Raw genomic sequence first — 20,929 nt, forward strand, 5'->3', positions numbered from 1 at the left:
GTTGTTTTTCACATAGTGTTACCAAAAGGTGTCTCAGTTGTTGGCAACAAATGCCAGCTACAATAGACACACCCCTGGGGGGAATTCATAGTGCACAACATCCTTTTTGTACCACTAGATGGAAAATTTTATCTGTTCACACTGCCCTTTGCATGAGGAGATGCCTTTTGCTAGTGATCAACCATTAATTTCTTCGTAACAAGTTTGCATAACGGCATCACAAGTTGTCACCAATAACATTATTGCTTACAAATGCTTAAGGAATAAAATGATGAAATAAAAAAATTGCAGTAATAGGTGCCCCTCTGTAACTTTCAATTAAGCAAACAAGACACCTACACCTGGCTTACTAACCTTGCCTATTAAGTCTACTGTCTTAAGTCCACTGTCTTAATCATGTTAATAATGTAATATGAAACTGTCATTAGCGACAGGTACAAATAATCGGGCACCTGAGCCCCTAGTGAGTTAGTATGGCACAGAGAGAGTGAGTTGGGAAGTTAATGGGTATTCATGAGTAGGTGAGGAGTCAGTTAGTCGAAATTTGATATATTTGTGAAAGGTTATGTTTTAATACCATATGATAGAGCATAAAAACAAGTGTTTCATGTATCTGAGTGCACAAATAAGATCCTACAATCATGAATACCCAATTTTAAATCATCTGCAAAAAGTGAGTTATTACATCCACTGCAACTATAAAAGGAACTAGAAATTAAGTAACTATCTACTGCAACTTAAATCTTGTCTGTAATAAGCTTCATGAACTATTTTGAAGCAAAGTAAAAACAAATCAGTTTATCACACCACTTTTTAGGGGACTGTTACAAGAAGTAATACAGGAAACATTAGTTATATTGACTAAATGAGTCAATGTGTGTTCAGATGACCTCAGAAACTGAGGCAACAATTTGTGGTTGGTTCTAATTTCCACTTGTCATTAAATAGTCATCATGACTGAATGTTATGTTGTAACCACAGTGTTACAAAGTATTTATCTTTAGACACAGTAGTTTACAGCAAAGCTAAGAAGTTTCTGTTGCTCTTCAAGTGTATTGTGAAAAAAATACGATACGTGATGTGCTGAAAACTAATTAATGGTGTTATGAAGACGAACACTGATCAACACAACACAGTGTCAGAAATAGCCACTCAATAACAAAGAACAAAGAACAAAGAATCAAAGTTGTTTGTACAGACATTGATGGGATAATATACTGAAATAAGTAAAATAATGGATTTATATTTTCCATTTTTCTATGGTTGATGTTTAGCTATTTGTGGTGAAACATATAAACATTTGTTGAAGATACTATCAGTTACTCACCGGTTGTCCAAATAGAATGAATCCTGGTTGGCATGTGTATGTTGCTGTTGAGCCAGCTCGCTGTCCAGATACCTCCACAGATCCGCCATGGACTTCTGGTGGCTCGGGGCACCAGTCAACTGAAGTATATACAGACTATATTAGCAGCCATTAACTTCTGAGGGAAATTTCTGTAGATTCACTGTTATGTGAAATCACAGCTTAATTATTTTAGACTTTAAAGGAAATTGTTTAACTCCGAAATAACAAAATGCTTATGTGAGCACAGGATGCCTTAATACTTCCAAACTAAAAAGGATGGGGGAGATGTTCTGCTCACACTGTTGCAAGATATTATTAAATTATTTGTTATTCACTACAAATGGCTATAGGTGGTGGAACTAGGGCTACCACAATTGAGCTAAACTTGAAGCACATTAAAAAAAGATGGGAATAAAAACAATACAGTGGTAGTGTCATCACAATAAAGGATGTTCTATAGCAATCTTGGCTGTTTGAAGTTGTACTTCTGTTTCTGCATTAATCTATATCACCCCCTAGCTTGGCAATGTCAACCATATATGCTTTTTAGAGCCACTGTGCTCACGTTTTTGAGAATTTTAAAAGAAACTGAATGCAGGGTGACAATGATTGAACTACACTCCTGGAAATGGAAAAAAGAACACATTGACACCGGTGTGTCAGACCCACCATACTTGCTCCGGACACTGCGAGAGGGCTGTACAAGCAATGACCACACGCACGGCACAGCGGACACACCAGGAACCGCGGTGTTGGCCGTCGAATGGCGCTAGCTGTGCAGCATTTGTGCACCGCCGCCGTCAGTGTCAGCCAGTTTGCCGTGGCATACGGAGCTCCATCGCAGTCTTTAACACTGGTAGCATGCCGCGACAGCGTGGACGTGAACCGTATGTGCAGTTGACGGACTTTGAGCGAGGGCGTATAGTGGGCATGCGGGAGGCCGGGTGGACGTACCGCCGAATTGCTCAACACGTGGGGCATGAGGTCTCCACAGTACATTGATGTTGTCGCCAGTGGTCGGCGGAAGGTGCACGTGCCCGTCGACTTGGGACCGGACCGCAGCAACGCACGGATGCACGCCAAGACCGTAGGATCCTACGCAGTGCCGTAGGGGACTGCACCGCCACTTCCCAGCAAATTAGGGACACTGTTGCTCCTGGGGTATCGGCGAGGACCATTCGCAACCGTCTCTATGAAGCTGGGCTATGGTCCCGCACACCGTTAGGCTGTCTTCCGCTCATGCCCCAACATCGTGCAGCCCGCCTCCAGTGGTGTCGCGACAGGTGTGAATGGAGGGACGAATGGAGACATGTCGTCTTCAGCGATGAGAGTCGCTTCTGCCTTGGTGCCAATGATGGTCGTATGCGTGTTTGGCGCCGTGCAGGTGAGCGCCACAATCAGAACTGCATACGACCAAGGCACACAGGGCCAACACCCGGAATCATGGTGTAGGGAGCGATCTCCTACACTGGCCGTACACCTCTGGTGATCGTCGAGGGGACACTGAATAGTGCACGGTACATCCAAACCGTCATCGAACCCATCGTTCTACCATTCCTAGACCAGCAAGGGAACTTGCTGTTCCAACAGGACAATGCACGTCCACATGTATACCGTGCCACCCAACGTGCTCTAGAAGGTGTAAGTCAACTACCCTGGCCAGCAAGATCTCCGGATCTGTCCCCCATTGAGCATGTTTGGGACTGGATGAAGCGTCGTCTCACGCGGTCTGCACGTCCAGCACGAACGCTGGTCCAACTGAGGCGCCAGGTGGAAATGGCATGGCAAGCCGTTCCACAGGACTACATCCAGCATCTCTATGATCGTCTCCATGGGAGAATAGCAGCCTGCATTGCTGCGAAAGGTGGATACACACTGTACTAGTGCCGACATTGTGCATGCTCTGTTGCCTGTGTCTATGTGCCTGTGGTTCTGTCAGTGTGATCGTGTGATGTATCTGACCCCAGGAATGTGTCAATAAAGTTTCCCCTTCCTGGGACAATGAATTCACGGTGTTCTTAATTCAATTTCCAGGAGTGTATTTGAAATAAAAGTTTCATATCTTCTGAACGGTTTGCATCAGGATGTCCAAAATGCATGGTCAGTGGGGGACATGACGGGAATTAGTATGTGCATGCATACACACCTTGTTCTCATTGGCCATTTGTACATGAAAACGTCATGATACATGTGTATATAGCACCTGTCAAGATGTACTATGCAAGTAATAACAGCCAAATTGCAACTCAAAGGAAATTTGCAACCGAGTTCAAGGTGAAGACAACTGGTCAAATTCTGCTAACAACCAAGAATTTGATTCACAAGTTTGAGTGATGAGTGTTGGCAATGTCAGTTATCCAAAAAGCATGAAAATGCCTGAAAACATCGAGAAGACATGGCCCAGGAAATCAATCAGATGAGATGCAGAACAGGTGAGAATCAACTGGGAGAGACTGCAACAAATTGTTGTTGAAGGCCTGCATCTCTTCCCATACAAAATTCAAACCCATTAGCTATTAAGCCCCAGGGCCCTCTTGTCCAAAGAATTGACAAACAGAACTCTGATGTGAATATGGTTTGGTTTAGTGATGAAGCCCACTTTCATTTGGATGGGTTCATCAATAAACAAAATTGCTGCATTTGGGGGACTGAGAATGTGCATTTTGCAATCAAGAAGTCTCTTCATCCTCAACTGGTGACTGTGTGGTGTACAATGTCCAGTCACAGAATAATCGGTGCGATAGTTCTTGATGGCATGGTGGCTACCAAACAGTATGTGAAGGTTTTGGAAGATAATTTCATCCACATTATGCAAAGTGATCCTGATTTCGCCAAGCTGTGGTTCATGCAAGGCGCAGCTTGACCCAACAAAACAAGAGAATGTCTGATGTCTTGGAGGAGCACTTTCGGGGCTGAATTCTGTATCTGGGGTACCCAGAGGCCACTGGTGTGGGCCTCAATTGGCTATCATATTCTCCGGATCTGAACACAAGGGACTCCTTTTTGTGGGGCTATATTAAAGACGAGAAGTACAACAATAGCCTCAAAACCACTGCTGAGCTCAAGACAGCCATTCAGCAGGTCATCAACAGCATCAATGTTCCGACACTTCAGCACGGCATGCACAATTTCACTATTCGTCCACACCACATCATCACCAATGATGGCAGGCATACTAAACATGTCATAACCTAAATCCGAATATCTGTAGTGATGTTTACACGCTGAATAAAATGTATGCACACTATAGCTATTTTTTTTTTTTTTTCGTATAGTTCAATAATAGTCACCATGTATTTTCTTATTAAAATTGTTGTCTTACTGATGTAGCTTCATTGTCATTTGTTTTAAAGCAACTTAGAGAATATATGGAAAACTTAATTAAGTACTTACACAGACACTGTGGCTTCTTTCCGCTCCAGCTGCCATTATCTCCGCACACCCTCCTCTCATGACCAATAAGAGTGTAGTTCTCATGGCATGTGTAGATGGCAGATGCTCCATGAGTTGTCCGGTTCTCCTCCAGCCTCACTGATCCATGGTCAAGCCCATCCAGATCTCCACAGTCAATGTCTAATGAATATTTATTTAACCATTACTATTAGTCATAGGATTTTTCTTGTGTAATATTGGGGTATTCACAACATCTTTAAATTTTCAGTTCTGATCAAAAGTGAGATACTTAAGAGCACAGGATATCTGTTACAAAAGCTTATATTATGGTGCTGCGTAAGAGCCATAAGCCAAAATGTTTATATGTTCTTAGTATGTTTATAATCAAAATGGACATTATCTTCATCTATACCTACATCTACATCCATACACTGCGAACCATTATGAAATCCATGGCAGAGGTTCGTCTGCACCACATCATCGCCAATGATGGCAGGCATATCGAACATGTCATAACCTAAATCCGAATATCTGTAGAGATGTTTACATGTTGAATAAAGAGTGTGCACACTATAACTAATTAACATTGTGCCGGATATTAGAATTTCTTCACATTCCATTCAAATATGGAGTGCAGGAAGAATCACGGCTTAAATGTGTCCTGTGTATACTGTAATTCGACAAATGTAGTCTTCCTTGTTCCATTAGGTGTACCTAAGACTGGTCTTGGAACTTTGTAAGCAGGCTTTTGTACGATAGTTGGTATTTTATCCTCAAGTGACAGGTAGTTTAGTTTCTTCACAATTTCTGTGATACTCTTCCATGGGTCAAACAAACTTGTCACCCTTCACACTATCTTTCCTTGCAGATATTCAGTATTTTCTATTAGAACTTTTAGTATGGGTCCCACACTCATGAGCAGTATTCTAGATTGGATTTGATAAGTATTTTGTGAACAAACTTTTTTGTAAACTGACTGCATTGTCTCAGTATCTTAAAAATGAAACAATGGCTGTCACTTGCTTTTTTGAGACTGGGCCTATGAGAGTATTACATTTCATATCCCCACAAATTGTTACACCTATGTGAGATAACTGATACCAGTTCCAGCTTATTGTAGTGTAGCCATAGCATCCAGAGTTTCTGCATTTTGTGAAGTGCACAATTTTGCAGTTCTGGACATTTAAGGCAAGGTGCCAATCTTAGCACCACATCTTATCTAGATCTGAATGAATATTTGAGCAGCTTTTTTCTCCAACAGTACTTTATAAGAGATACCTGCAACATCTACAAAAAGTCAGAGGGTTCTGTTGCTACTGTCTGCCAGCTTATTAAAATACAACATGAATAGCAAAGGTCTAAATGCACTTCCCTCAGGTTTACCTGAAGTTACTTCTACATCTGTAGAAGGCTTTCCATCAAAAATAACATGTTGTGCTATCCCTACGAAGAAATTATAATTCCAATTGCACATTTCATCTGATAACACAGTGATACCTCTGTATGCTATTCAGAGGAAATTGTCCAGATCACCCATTAAAGTAGGAGGGTATATTTTTTGTAATTCCACAGTGTTGTTAAGCAAGTAGTTGTACAAATGAATGTGACATGTAAGAAGGTTTAATAACAAATTTAAGTAGAAAAACCAAATCCACTTCTACTTCTTCTGATGTACCTCTTAGACAATAGCTAAAGTTTAAAGGACCATATCTAGTAATAAGTGTAATTAAAATTTAAAAAATCATAAAACATAAGAAAGTATGAAGAACAATTAGTCTAGGTACTCCAAAAATACATTTCTTTTGCAAATTTTTCATCATCTAAAAATACCTGATGACAAGCTAATGGGGACAGACCATAGCATCTTCTTACTTCTTTTTTCTCTCAGACACTTTCCCCTAAAAAATTAAACAGCCTAAACGTGCAATGCAACAGTTACATGGCTTAGTGTTACCTTTTGTAACTTAGTGTGTGGCCCTCTGACGCCACTGGGACCATCAAACTGTTAGGCTCTCTGAGGAACTCCCGTCCACATAAAAACTACCAAGTTACACTGTGGATAACAGTTCATTCGGCAGCTAACGGTGCGAAAATAAGAGGGTGCGGCAGAAACAGTGCCAATTTTATACATTTTATTTGACCACGAAAACATGTAGCTACACAGTATTAGAGCACATTGTTCTAAAAAACGCTTCGTAAACATTTAATTATACATGTCACTTACTACACGATGTCCTCCAAGCACCCTCCATTCTTGGCGTTGCAGTTTTCAGCACACACACTCGCCATAACATTGCGAAGACTGACGCTTGTTATGACACCGATTCCAAGTGGATGTAAGGGCAAGCGCGAACGGGTGATTTTTGTCACCGGGACAGTTTGGTCGTTCTTCTCTGGCAGCCCTTGATCGAAGGGCGGGCATACCGGGGTTTCTGCCCCGGGCGGCAGTTTCAGAGCGCGCCAAATTGTTGTTATTCTTGTTATTCTTGAAGAGAACCGCCTAGTAGCCAGCGCACTTTGGTCTATGGATTATTAATATGATTTTGAAACACATCTCGGTTGGTTATTTAACATTTCTGACACATTCTAAGTTGATTTCTGAACGAATCGTAAGTTGACTTTTGCACGCGAGCATAGCGTACGTGATGTCTCTGCCAGGGGAATCCCCGTCGCATTCAGAAATAAATAACAGACGAAAAGGAACGGGGCTTTACTGGCTCAGCCAAATAAAGCCCATTGGGCGTATGCCAACATAGATTCAGACTAACGGAATCGAAATAAACGACCAGCAGGTAAGAAATATATTATCTTCTCCAGCTAATCCGCACATCAGTAGGAGACAAATTGTGCGAGAATCGGGAATCTCAAAAACGTCGGGGTTGAGAATGCTACATCAACATCGATTGCACACCTACCATATTTCTATGCACCTGGAGTTGCATGGCGACGACTCTGAACGTTGTGTACAGTTCTGCCACTGGGCACAAAAGAAATTACGGGACGATGTCAGATTTTTTGCACTCGTTCTATTTAGCGACGAAGCGTCATTTACTAACAACGGTAGCGTAAATCGGCATAATATGCACTATTGGGCAACAGAAAATCCACGATGGCTGCGACAAGTGGAACATCAGCGACCTTGGCGGGTTAATGTATGGTGCGGCATTATGGGAGGAGGGATAATTGGCCCTCATTTTATCGGTGGCAATCTAAATGGTGCAATGTATGCTGAGTTCCTATGTAATGTTCTACCATGTTACTACAAGATGTTTCACTGCATGACAGAATGGCGATGTACTTTCAAAATGATGGATGTCCGGCACATAGCTCGCATGAAGGTGGAACTGAATAGCATATTTCATGACAGGTGGATTGGTCGTCGAATCACCATACCGCACGTTCACCGGATCTGACGTCCCCAGATTTCTTTCTGTGGGGAAAGTTGAAGGATATTTGCTATCGTGATCCACCGACAACGCCTGACAACATGCGTCAGCGCATTGTCAATGCATGTGCGAACATTACGGAAGGCGAACTACTCGCTGTTGAGAGGAATGTCGTTACGTGTATTGCCAAAAGCATTGAGGTTGACGGACGTTATTTTGAGTGTTTATTACATTAATGTGGTATTTACAGGTAATCACGCTGTAACAGCATGCGTTCTCAGAAATGGTAAGCTCACAAAGGTACATGTATCACATTGGAACAACCAAAATAAAATGGTCAAACGTACCTACGTTCTGTATTTTAATTTAAAAAACCTACCTGTTACCAACTGTTCGTCTAAAACTGTGAGCCATATGTTTGTGACTATTACAGCGCCATCTATCACAAAGCGAAAAAAGTGGTCTAACTAAAACATTCTCATTTCTTTACGTACTACACGAATATGTAATAAAAATATCGGTTCCTATTTTTAAAAAAAGGGTTGATATCCGTTTGACCAATGGCAGTGCCATCTAGCGGGCCAACCATAGCGCCATCTGGTTTCCCGCTTCAAGCTAGAGAAGTTTCGTTCTTTGTAGTTTCTTCGTTTGACGCTTATTTCGTGAGATATTTGGCCCATTCACGATCAACGGACCACCCTATATATATTGAGAGGCCAATGTCAAAATACGCAGACTAGTGACAAGAGGTTCGTGAACTTACACCACTTATTGCCCGAACCGCCCTTTCGTGGGCCAAAAATATCCTTTTAGAATAATGGCAGCATTAAGTCTGATCCTGAACGTGGGCTTTCCACGACAGTTTACTATCTTTCTGAACACCTAGAAATTTGAACCATTCAGATTCACTAATCATATGCCCATTCTGTGAAATTAAAAAGTCGTGTTTTGTTGAATTGTGTGTTAGAAACTGTAAAAACTGAGTCTTACCATGATTTAGGGTTAGTTTATTTTCTACGAGCCATGAACTCATGTCATGAATTGCAGTATTTGAAACCGAGCCAATGTTGCACGTAACATCCTTTACTTCCAAGCTAGTGTCATCACCAAACAGAAATATTTTAGAATTATCCATAATACCAGAGGGCATGTCATTTACATAACTTAACTTAAATATATAACTTAAGTTAAATAACTTAATAAAAACAAGTCTTCTGGTCCAGACTGTGTACCAATTAAGTTCCTTTCGGAGTATGCTGATGCATTAGCTCCATACTTAACAATCATATACAACCGTTCGCTCGGCGAAAGATCCGTACCCAAAGACTGGAAAGTTGCACAGGTCACATCATATGGATTCTGGCCAGTAAAGAGACAATTGACTATAACAGGTTGTGTTCAATACACGCTTCCATTCTGGTGTGGAACGACTGCTGCATACGTGCTAGCATTTCGTCGGAGACCGTCCGAGTAGGCTGCAGTAACACGTCGTTGCGTATGATTGGGTGTAGTTACTATGTCCTTAAAGACAGCGGCTTTCAATTTTCCCGCAGGTTAAGGTCTACAGACGTCAAACCAGGGGAACGGGCGATCAAGGTCCTTTGCGTCCCGTCAAACTATGTGGAAACAATTGGTGAACACATGCTGTAGTACTTGGTGCACTATGGACTGGACAACCCTCATGGTATCACAGATTCGTCCTAGTCTGCAGAGGAACATCTGGCATCCGTGGAAGAACGTCTGTTAGGAGGCTGCGGTACTTGTGCGGGTTCAGTATTCCGTCTATGAAAAGCGGTCCTATGAGCTGATGGTTCACAATCCTACACGACACGTTTACACTCTGCGGACGCTGCCGTTCCACCTGACGAAGCCAATGGGGATTGTCAACAGACCAACAGAGCATGTTTCGATGGTTTACCTGGCCCTGACTAGTAAGCGTGGCTTAATTACTAAATAAGATACATGATACATCTGGAGTATCCTGTCTTAATGCCCATGTACAGAAGTTAACACGATTCTCATGATCGTTTCCATGCAGCTCTGGATGGAGAGAGATGTGATAGGGATGGAAACTGTGTCGATGGAGAATGCGTTGGACATTTGCCTGACTCATACCACTTTCTCGTGCGATTGCACGGGAGCTAACGCGCGGATCAACTGGAACAGCAGCAAGAATATTAATTTGCCCTCTTCTGCCGTCACTTGTTTTCATCTTTTGCGTTGTCTAGGTGCTATGTTACCACTTTCACATCAGTGGTTGAAAAAGCTGATAAATAACTGCCGAGATGGTTGACGTCTATCACGATATCTTGCAGCATACACCGTGTACGAACAAACTGCATTTTTCCTACACTCTCCTTACGTCGGCTTTTCCTGCGTTGGTAAATCCCATGTTTCTCCCACTTCCTACTGTTTGGATTGTCTCACACTAATTGGCTAGCAAGTCGCCATGCACTCAAGGAACACACAAGCACGCAATAAGCAAACATAACAACATTGTACCTAGAAACCAGGCAGGCTGAATGGCACAAATAAGCTCCGGTGTGGAAACTTTTTAAAATATGATACCTCGTAAACGACTATCGCACTAGAATCCTGAAACAGACACCACTGATATTCTAATTTACCTACTTTCAGTTCGTTATTGTCAATAGGCATTGTTCAATTTAAAAAAATGTTTATTTGCACAAAAATACACTTTTTAATTATTACTACTGTCTGTTGATTGGCTAACAATACAAGGCCCTGACTACCAATCCATTCTGTGAAAACCACATATCAACAGCACTTTCAATTTTCGCAATATTTGCGGTGCAAGTTTTAGGTGATTCACCCTGTATACCCAAGCTAGGTACATTCTCATCAAAATACAACACTCTTCCCTAACTGATCATAAAAATGTGATTGACGAATAGGTTATACAAGGTGAAAAGTATTTAAACCGACAAACCCTGGGAGGTTCTAGGGGACATTAAAACAAATATTTTTCCCTGATGTCATTTTTTCCTTTGAGGATTATTTAAACCGGTGGAGACTGTTTTACACTTTTCAGTTGTAGGCAACTGCTGTCCACCAGTGTAGTAGTGCATTTTCTCTGTTTACTAATGGAGCGATACAGCTCGAGTGAGTACACTGATATGGTTGGTGCGTACCACAACGGACGAGCTGCACAGCGGGTTTATCAACAACAATATCCTAATTGCCGTATCCCGCATCATACGACCTTTGCTGCTGTGTACCAACGTCTGCGTGAGACCGGGTCATTTAGCAGATTACCTGGACAGGGACGCCGTCGCACGGTAAGAACGCTGCAATTTGAGGAAGCTGTCTTGCAGCGTGTGGAGCGGGATCCTTCAATCAGGACTCGTGCAATTGCACGTAACATGGGGATGAATCAGACGAATGTGAGAACAGTCCTTCGAGAGCAATTCACGTCCATTTCACTTACAGCGTGTCCACAACCTGGAACCAGTTGATTATCCATCCAGAGCACAGTTTTCGCAGTGGTATCTGGAACAGTGCCAAATGTATCCTACATTTGCATCCTCTGTGTTGTTTACCGATTAAGCAACGTTCGGGCGCGATGGAGTCTTCAACATGCACAATTCGCATCTTTGGAGTGAGTATAACCTACATGCCACATTTACTAGCGCTCATCAAGTGCGGTTCTTCGTTAATGTGTGGGTCGTTGTTGTTAGGGAGTGTTTAGTTGGGCCGTATCTGCTACCTAGGCCATTAAATGGCAGGCACTATTACAATCTTCTAGGCAGTGCTTTGCCAGAATTTCTGGAAGACGTCCCGCTCCCTACAAGACAAAGCATGTGATTCCAACATGACGGAGCGCCGACACATTTCAGTCGTCGTGTGCGTCGATTCCTGGACCGACGGTTCCCAGAAACGTGGATTGGTAGAGGTGGTCCTGTACCATGGCCTGCTCGATCCCCAGATATGTCCCCTCTGGACTTTTTTGTGTGGGAGAGATGCGCAACCTTGTTTACGCAACTCCCGTTGCATCAGAAGAGGATCTGGTTGCCCGGATAGTAGCAGCAGCAGGAACAATTCAGGATAGTCCTGGAGTTTTTGTTCGTGTCAGACAGAACATGATCCGACGGTGTAACCTTTGTTTACGTGTCAATGGAGGCATTTTTGAAAATCTACTGTAATTGAAATTGGGTTGTGTTAATGTGCCGTCTCTTGATCATAAAAAAATGGATAAGTGTTTGTTGGTTTAATTAATTTGCCGCCAGAGAAATCTTCCTCTACCGGTTTAAATACTCCTCATAGGAAAAAATGACATCAAGGAAAAATATTTGTTTTGATGTCCCCTACAACCTCCCAGAGTTTGTCGGTTTAAATACTTTTCAGCCTGTATGTGCTGTCCAGTAACTTTTGCAAATCTGATAACAAATTTCGTCTCTGATTTACTTTTCGTAGGAAAATCAACTGTCGCCCACCAAAAGCAGTGAGCTGGTGCACTCACACTGGCAGGCGGGCGCGGTCCCCGTCCAGAAGCCGTCCTGGGCGCAGAGGCGCGTCGCGTTGCCCTCCAGTCGGTGTCCCTCCGGGCAGCGGTACGTGATGGTGGAGCCCACGCTCTGCTGGTCGCCCTCGATGGTCGTGTTCAGCTGCTTGTCGGGGCTGCCGCACGTCGACGGAGCTGCCAAAGAAGCGACAAGGCTCGTGAGAAACCAGAAACAGTGGTCCCCCACCAGAAGGTCTGTTTCAACACAGTACTGTCTCATTATTACGGAATATTTTATCAGATGAACATCGGCAACTGAGGAACATGTTTGTTGAATAAAAATACGCTTCAGGTACCAGTAATTTTCTGGACCTGTCGAAACTTTAAGCTTCATTTTTAGATGCCAGCAGCTGCTAACAGGACGAGGGGCTACTAATGTGCAAGTACTATGTGGTTGACATACTCAAGTCGAAGGTACAGTTGTGGAAAGTAGGGTACTAACATAATTATGGGAACGTAAATATGCCGCGGGCCCGTCAGTCATGGGGAATCACCCGACGTCAAACAAATGCGTGGGATTGGAGGGCAACGCGTTTGTTTGAGGTGGGTGTGATTCCCCATGACTGACGGGCCTGATCACCGCGTATTTATGTTCTAGTGATTATGTGAGTACACCACTTCCCAGAACTGTACTATCATTTTGGTATGTCAAAAATGGTTCAAATGGTTCTGAGCACTATGGGGCTTAACTTCTGAGGTCATCAGTCCCCTAGAACTTAGAACTACTTAAACCTAACTAACCTAAGGACATCACACACATCCATGCCCGAGGCAGGATTCGAACCTGCGACCGTAGCGGTCGCGCGGTTCCAGACTGTAGCGCCTAGAACCGCTCGGCCATTCCGGCCGGCCGGTATGTGAACCCCAGAGTACTTGTACGTTAGTAGGCCCTCCTCTCGTTCGCAGTTGGTGGCACCTGAGTATGAAACTGTTAGCTTCGAATCTGGTCATGGAATAAATTAAGAAAAAATTCTGGCAACTGAGGAACATACACTCTTGGAAATTGAAATAAGAACACCGTGAACTCATTGTCCCAGGAAGGGGAAACTTTATTGACACATTCCTGGGGTCAGATACATCACATGATCACACTGACAGAACCACAGGCACATGGACACAGGCAACAGAGCATGCACAATGTCGGCACTAGTACAGTGTATATCCACCTTTCGCAGCAATGCAGGCTGCTATTCTCCCATGGAGACGATCGTAGAGATGCTGGATGTAGTCCTGTGGAACGGCTTGCCATGCCATTTCCACCTGGCGCCTCAGTTGGACCTGCGTTCGTGCTGGACGTGCAGACCGCGTGAGACGACGCTTCATCCAGTCCCAAACATGTTCAATGGGGGACAGATCCGGAGATCTTGCTGGCCAGGGTAGTTGACTTACACCTTCTAGAGCACGTTGGGTGGCACGGTATACATGTGGACGTGCATTGTCCTGTTGCAACAGCAAGTTCCCTTGCCGGTCTAGGAATGGTAGAACGATGGGTTCGATGACGGTTTGGATGTACCGTGCACTATTCAGTGTCCCCTCGACGATCACCAGCGGTGTACGGCCAGTGTAGGAGATCGCTCCCCACACCATGATGCCGGGTGTTGGCCCTGTGTGCCTCGGTCGTATGCAGTCCTGATTGTGGCGCTCACCTGCACTGCGCCAAACACGCATACGACCATCATTGGCACCAAGGCAGAAGCGACTCTCATCGCTGAAGACGACACGTCTCCATTCGTCCCTCCATTCACGCCTGTCGCGACACCACTGGAGGCGGGCTGCACCATGTTGGGGCGTGAGCGGAAGACGGCCTAACGGTGTGCGGGACCGTAGCCCAGCTTCATGGAGACGGTTGCGAATGGTCCTCGCCGATACCCCAGGAGCAACAGTGTCCCTAATTTGCTGGGAAGTGGCGGTGCGGTCCCCTACGGCACTGCGTAGGATCCTACGGTCTTGGCGTGCATCCGTGCGTCGCTGCGGTCCGGTCCCAGGTCGACGTGCACGTGCACCTTCCGCCGACCACTGGCGACAACATCGATGTATTGTGGAGACCTCACGCCCCACGTGTTGAGCAATTCGGCGGTACGTCCACCCGGCCTCCCGCATGCCCACTATACGCCCTCGCTCAAAGTCCGTCAACTGCACATACGGTTCACGTCCACGCTGTCGCGGCATGCTACTAGTGTTAAAGACTGCGATGGAGCTCCGTATGCCACGGCAAACTGGCTGACACTGACGGCGGCGGTGCACAAATGCTGCGCAGCTAGCGCCATTCGACGGCCAACACCGCGGTTCCTGGTGTGTCCGCTGTGCCGTGCGTGTGATCATTGCTTGTACAGCCATCTCGCAGTGTCTGGAGCAAGTATGGTGGGTCTGACACACCGGTGTCAATGTGTTCTTTTTTCCATTTCCAGGAGTGTATTTATACAAACAAAAATACGTTTCAGTTGCTAGTAATTTTTCTCAGTGTATTCCAGGACCGGTTTCGAAGCTTTAAGCGGATTTTTATTCTATTAAAAGTATCATTATTAGGTATCTGAAGCTCTTGTACTTACGGCATTACTCGGATGGTGCGAAATATCGCTAGAAGTATTTCAGTTTCAGCGACATCTTGCAGTGTACAATCGAGAGCAATATTCGGTACGCCGAGATAGTCTTAAAGAACACACAGCAGTGAAACTTCCTGTGTGCTGGACCGGGAATCGAACCGGAATATTTACCTATCGAGGGCAAGTGCTCTTACTTACCACTGAGCTATCCAGGCGCGACTCACGGCCCGCCTTCACGGCTTTACGTACGCTAGCACCTCATTAAGCTTTCCAAAATTCCCAGCATACCTCAGTGGTCCTGTTACCGCTGGGAACTAGCTAACACGATTTAACGCGCAGTTGTTCTTTTTCGGTGTTGAATTTTTATTTTGAGAGAGGACATTGGCCTTAAGAGGGGACGTTGATGAAACTGACCAAAAATTTCAACGTTCGATTTATTTTTTACTTGTTAGTACAACTCATGGACAATAAGTTCCCAAAGTTTCAATGTTGAAATCGCATCCGAAGTGCCTGAAAATTAATTAAAACTGTGACGTAGCCTCCCTGTCACACCCACTTTTCGAAGCAGCACTTCAATACCAGCTCAGTGAACAACGATTCTGTGTGTTACTTTCAACCAAACGTGTGCGGGATACATTCAGAAGGCCGTGATACATACTCTTCGGTTTTATAGATCATCTTTGGCTGATCCAGCAATTCTCAAAAAGTGTGTCCATGGCAAAACCCAAAATCCGAATGAGTCTCTAAATTCACTAATATGGAAACGATGCCCTAAAACACATTTGCATCAGCTACAGTTGTCAGAATTGAAACTTATGATGCAGTTATTGTATTTAATGATGAGAACGTCGGGAGGATGAAGGTATGAGAAAAAATGGGCTCCAAGATAGGAAATTTTACTCAAGACATCCTGAGAAAAATAGATTTACAGCGCGTGTCTGCAGCTGAAAAGTCAGTTGAAGACCTGGTAAAGGAAAGAAGACAGACAACAAGAAACCAGAAGAGAAGTCTTGAAGGAAAGACGACCCAGAGTACAAATGTGGTGCCTTCTGAAGAAGTGACATAAGGAAAAAAGTTAGGTTGAACTTTAAATTGCGTTTCCTGAAAAGTTTGTTTTTTACAGTTTATGTACCTTTCCCTCAGATTCTATGAATGCTAGAATTATGAAATTTTGTACACATATTTCTGTAAACCTAATAAACGTTGGATAAAGAGCAAATTTTGAAATTCTGATTGCAAGCTGAGATATGGGTCAAAGTGCTTGGAATTTTCATGAATTTAAAATTGTACTTGTGGAATTATAATCAACAAATTATGAAAATTCTCCTGTTGGACCTATTCCAAAAACCTCATGAGAGAAGCTGACAACATATAAAGAGATGAAACAAAGAAATTTTTGTAGAAATCTCTTGAATACTCTCTGAGAAAAAGGAACATACATTATTTTTTGAAAATAAAACTTCAAATTTCATTAAAAAAGTTGAATAGATGTAATCAAAGGATTTTATAGGTAAACGTGTTACTTTCATGTAAAGCGTGGTACAAAATGTCATCGCCATATCTCCAAAACTGTGGATTTGGTGCATTTTGAAATAGTGTGTGTTTTTCATCAATACCCCCCATTGAATGGCAGATAAAGACTACAACAGTTTTTGTATTTATCAAATTCATTGGTATTAGACCCATCTCCTCTTGCTTGTGATGGCATCGTAGATCATTGATCAACGTGTCGATATTCCAAAATGGTTCGGAATGCTGCCAAACACACATCAGAACCGAATAAATAGCAACTTATGAACAGGTATTTTAATTTTGAAATTCTCAAAGAAAATGTTAATTTTCTTAAAGCGTGAGTACGAATGCGGAAACGTCGTTGCTACAAATGCACAATATCAAACATTCACATTATTTACTTTGGCATAACATTTCATTTGTGGTTTTGTTCCCTCGAAATTATCAGTTTTTTAGATAATTTTAAGTAAATGAGGCACTAAAAGTAGTAGATGTGTTTTGATATTCGACGGCAAAGTAAGCAATGATGGCGAAAGTCGAGAGAATATAAAATGCAGACTGGCAATAGCAAGAAAAGCACGTCTGAAGAAGAGAAATTTACTAACATCAAATACAAATTTAAGCATCAGGAAGTCATTTCTGAAGGTAGTGTTGCCTTGCATGTATGTGAAACATGGACTTAATTAATTCAGGCAAGAAGAAAATAGAAGTTTTTGAAACGTGGTGCTACTGAAGAATGCTGAGATTAATTACTGCTAAGTAGGAACTGAATCTAACTGGAGAAAAAAAGAAATTTATGGCAAAATTTCACAAACAGAAGGGATCGATCGACAGGAAACACCCTGAGACATCAAGGATTAGTCAGTTTAGTAGTGGAGAAAAGTATGCGAGGAAAAATATTTTGGAGGTCGATCTAGGTATGAATACAGTAAGCAGGTTCAAATGAACGTAGGTTATACTTGTTATTCGAATATGAAGAGGCTTCTACAGATTGGTCTAGTATGGAGAGACGCATCCAAACAGTCTTCAGATTGAAGATCGCGGGAACGACAACTTGATGGTGAAAAACTTAAGGCTTATCAGAAACAGTTATGTACCACTTAGAAACGGACTTTCAACTTATTAACTCATCGAAAATTATTGACCAGAATTGCATTTTCTTCTCTACATTTCTGGGATACACTAAACGTAACGTAATTCTGTGATACACGCTTGTAGGACGAGGCAGAGGCTGTTGGCTGGGCGCCTCTCAACTGCGCAATACCGTGCAGAGGTGAACACTCGGCGTGGGCAGTGCGCGAGGCTGACGCCCACAGGTTCGGGTACGGTGATTTGCCATCTCAGCAGGTCACATTTTTGCGTCTGCTACAAGTGAGTATTGTACGCTGACCTAGCTGTCAAGGAATAAAGCCACAGACGCTCAAATTTAGCAAGTGAGATATCTGGACCAATGCGACCAGTACAAGTAGAAACTGCTACAAAGATTTTTGCTTCTAAATGTTATGTGTGTCACAAAATTCTCAAGAGAAACATAATTTGAGGAACAGACATCTTAGCAGTCATTGTGATAAATATAGTTGGTGTAGTGTAACAATGATGTAGCTCTACCTCCAAACTTTCAGGGTAACTTCCTCACACACAGGACAAGAGAATATATCTTTCGATAAAGCAAAGTTTGATGTACACCACGAGCTGCTCTTAAAAACTAGTTGTTTGTCAAACTGATGAACGGGCATACAGCCCCTCGTCAATATCATACACTGATAAGGCAAAACATAATGACCACTGCCCACAGCGACGTTGGATGCCCCCTGGTGGCGTTGCGGACATTTGATGCGGTAACAAAAGTATGTAAGCAGAGCACACACGCACGAGGGACCACCCTAGTGAAGATATGGGGTACAAATGGGGAAATCCATGGACAGGAGTCTTTGACAGAGGGTAGATTAATGTTACGCAGAGCCTGTGAATGAGTATTTCGAAAACGGCGAAACTGGTCGAATGTTCACGTGCTACTGTCACGACCATCTGAGGAAAGAGGAGGGCCAGTGAAACTACGCTAGGCACTAAATGGTTGGTCGTCCACGACTCTTCAGAGAACGCGGGGTTCGGAGGCTTGTCTGCTCTGTAAAGTACGATAGATGGTGGCGTTTCTGCTGGAAGAGCACAATGCTGAAGCACGCGCAAGTGTTTCGGAGCGCACCGTTCATCGTACATTATTGAACATGGAGCTCCGTAGCAGACCATCCCTACGTGTTCACATGTTGACCCAACGAAATCGTCAGTTACGATTGCAGTGGGAACGGAACCATCGGGATTCGACCGTCGATTACTGGAAACTCATCGGCTCTTCGGGTGAATGACATTTTTGCTACATCAGGTCGATAGTCGTCTCCATAAACGCGATGATTACACTTAATGGATGCAATTCGCTGTCACCACGCCGCCGCGGTTCCACCAAATGCATAACATTATCTTTTGTGGATGCCAACAGCTCTTTGTGCGGGGAGTGTTACTTTGTTTGGGGTTAGCCGTTCCTTTCTTTTCTTTGCTAGGATAAAGATACCATTTCTTGTCACCAGTAACGATACAGGACAGGTATGGTCGGTATTGTTCTCGAGCCATTTGATGACGGACAAGCAGAAATGCACATACGACCACCCGCCGTGAACCATTGTTAATTAACGTATTTAAACGATCGTCATCAAACCCTGAAGGTCTTCCTGAATATGGAGAGTCACTAATTTCAAAACGATCCCCTCGCAAAACGGGAAAACCATTTTCTTTCCGTGCTTTGTCGAATGGCATTATCTACACGGTGCAAATGTTTCGCGGTGCTGTCTCCCCTATATTGAAGTCAAACAGAAGAATAGGTCGGAAATGTTACGATTTCTCCAATTGGCACTCCATTTCCTAGCGTCCTCAGCTTCATATCTCCAAATGACAAAATGGCAATATGCACACGCAAAACAAAAACACTACGAACTTATGCACCAACCTAATAGTCCTGCGACGACAAAATAAAGTTTGTTGTGGATCGAGTACTCTGTCATTACTATATTTTCACGACACAACAAGGTATACTACGACTTCCACGTCACTGGCACCAGCTTATACATAATGCCGCTTTGAAGGAAAGTAATGTTTTGAGAAACGTAACTCTTTTGCATAAATTGTAAATGCGTAGTTGCCACTATTAACGGTCCAATCCTCATACTTAACAGATACGTTGAAAGGTGTCTACACTGAGTCACAGCGCCAGAGATTGCGCCAAAGAGTATTATTCAGCCGCCTCCACTGGCAGTTGCAGCTGAGAAGTTGCTGAGGGCAGTAGTAGTTCTGAGGTAGCCGTAGTTGGAGTACTAATTGTGACCATGTCGTGTGCAGTTGTTCTGTTGGGCAAGACACCAGATGTTGTTGGATTGGGGATGTTGTAATGATCAGAGTGTATTTTTCGTCAATATATGTGAAGGTAAAGAAAATTTTTTATTTCAAATGTCTTATGCCTCTTGGTCACAGGTTCAGTCAACAAAGCATCTGGCTCGTGTTCTTGTGTTAGACTGTAATTCTGGTTTCTATATGCAATTGTAGTATTTCTAGTTTTTTTAAATTACTTCAGTGTAAATCGTGTTTAAAATATCTTGTCTTATTGAGGTAGAAACGTGCCAGATGTGTACGTTGAATCACACTTCCACACACAGAACAGTTACATTTGTACTTTGTTGTTTCGTAGCTTTTATAGTTGCTGGGGACTTAATTAATTAATTGTATTAACGGAAATTTCCTTTCATTCTTTGTTGTTATTCTGCGCGGTCAGATTGCGGAGTAATACTAGTTGGGGCCAACCGGTTACGAGACTGCGTAACCGGACAAACAGCGACTAAAATTAAAATTATTAGCGTCTTATTTAATTAAGCCCGCAAGCAACGTCATTTGATGTACATATGCACAATAAATTCCTGTGGTGATGAACGATGGAAGTGCAGCCCATGGCGGCACTCACTGTGCTGGCAGATCCAGTGCAGGTAGTCGAGGTTGCAGCCCACGTCGTTCCACAGCCAGCCGCGGCCGCCGTCCAGCACCACGCAGTTCTGCTCGCCGTTGTAGTTGTTGGGCTGGTCCTTGCCCCACGCTGGCCGCTCGATCACCTCGCCTGCAACAACGGAGCGTTCTCTACACTCAGGTGTACACTCATATACACTGCTGTAGTTAAAATTGCAACATC

At 43.4% G+C, this 20,929-nt stretch overlaps 1 protein-coding gene across 1 annotated transcript in view; it reads right to left on the reverse strand.

Annotated features, from left to right (window-relative positions):
• LOC126363134 (CUB and sushi domain-containing protein 3) overlaps window positions 1–20,929 on the reverse strand; it is a 513,579-nt gene that overhangs the window by 26,463 nt on the left and 466,187 nt on the right. The window contains exons 8-11 of the mRNA XM_050007939.1: window positions 20,708–20,857; window positions 12,608–12,784; window positions 4,742–4,921; window positions 1,328–1,446 (exon numbers count right to left, since the gene is read on the reverse strand). Of these exons, the coding sequence (XP_049863896.1) occupies window positions 1,328–1,446; window positions 4,742–4,921; window positions 12,608–12,784; window positions 20,708–20,857 (626 nt within the window). The remainder of the gene's footprint in view (window positions 1–1,327; window positions 1,447–4,741; window positions 4,922–12,607; window positions 12,785–20,707; window positions 20,858–20,929) is intronic.

Source organism: Schistocerca gregaria, chromosome 1 (genome assembly GCF_023897955.1).
Source record: "Schistocerca gregaria isolate iqSchGreg1 chromosome 1, iqSchGreg1.2, whole genome shotgun sequence".
Taxonomy (NCBI): Eukaryota; Metazoa; Arthropoda; class Insecta; order Orthoptera; family Acrididae; genus Schistocerca; species Schistocerca gregaria.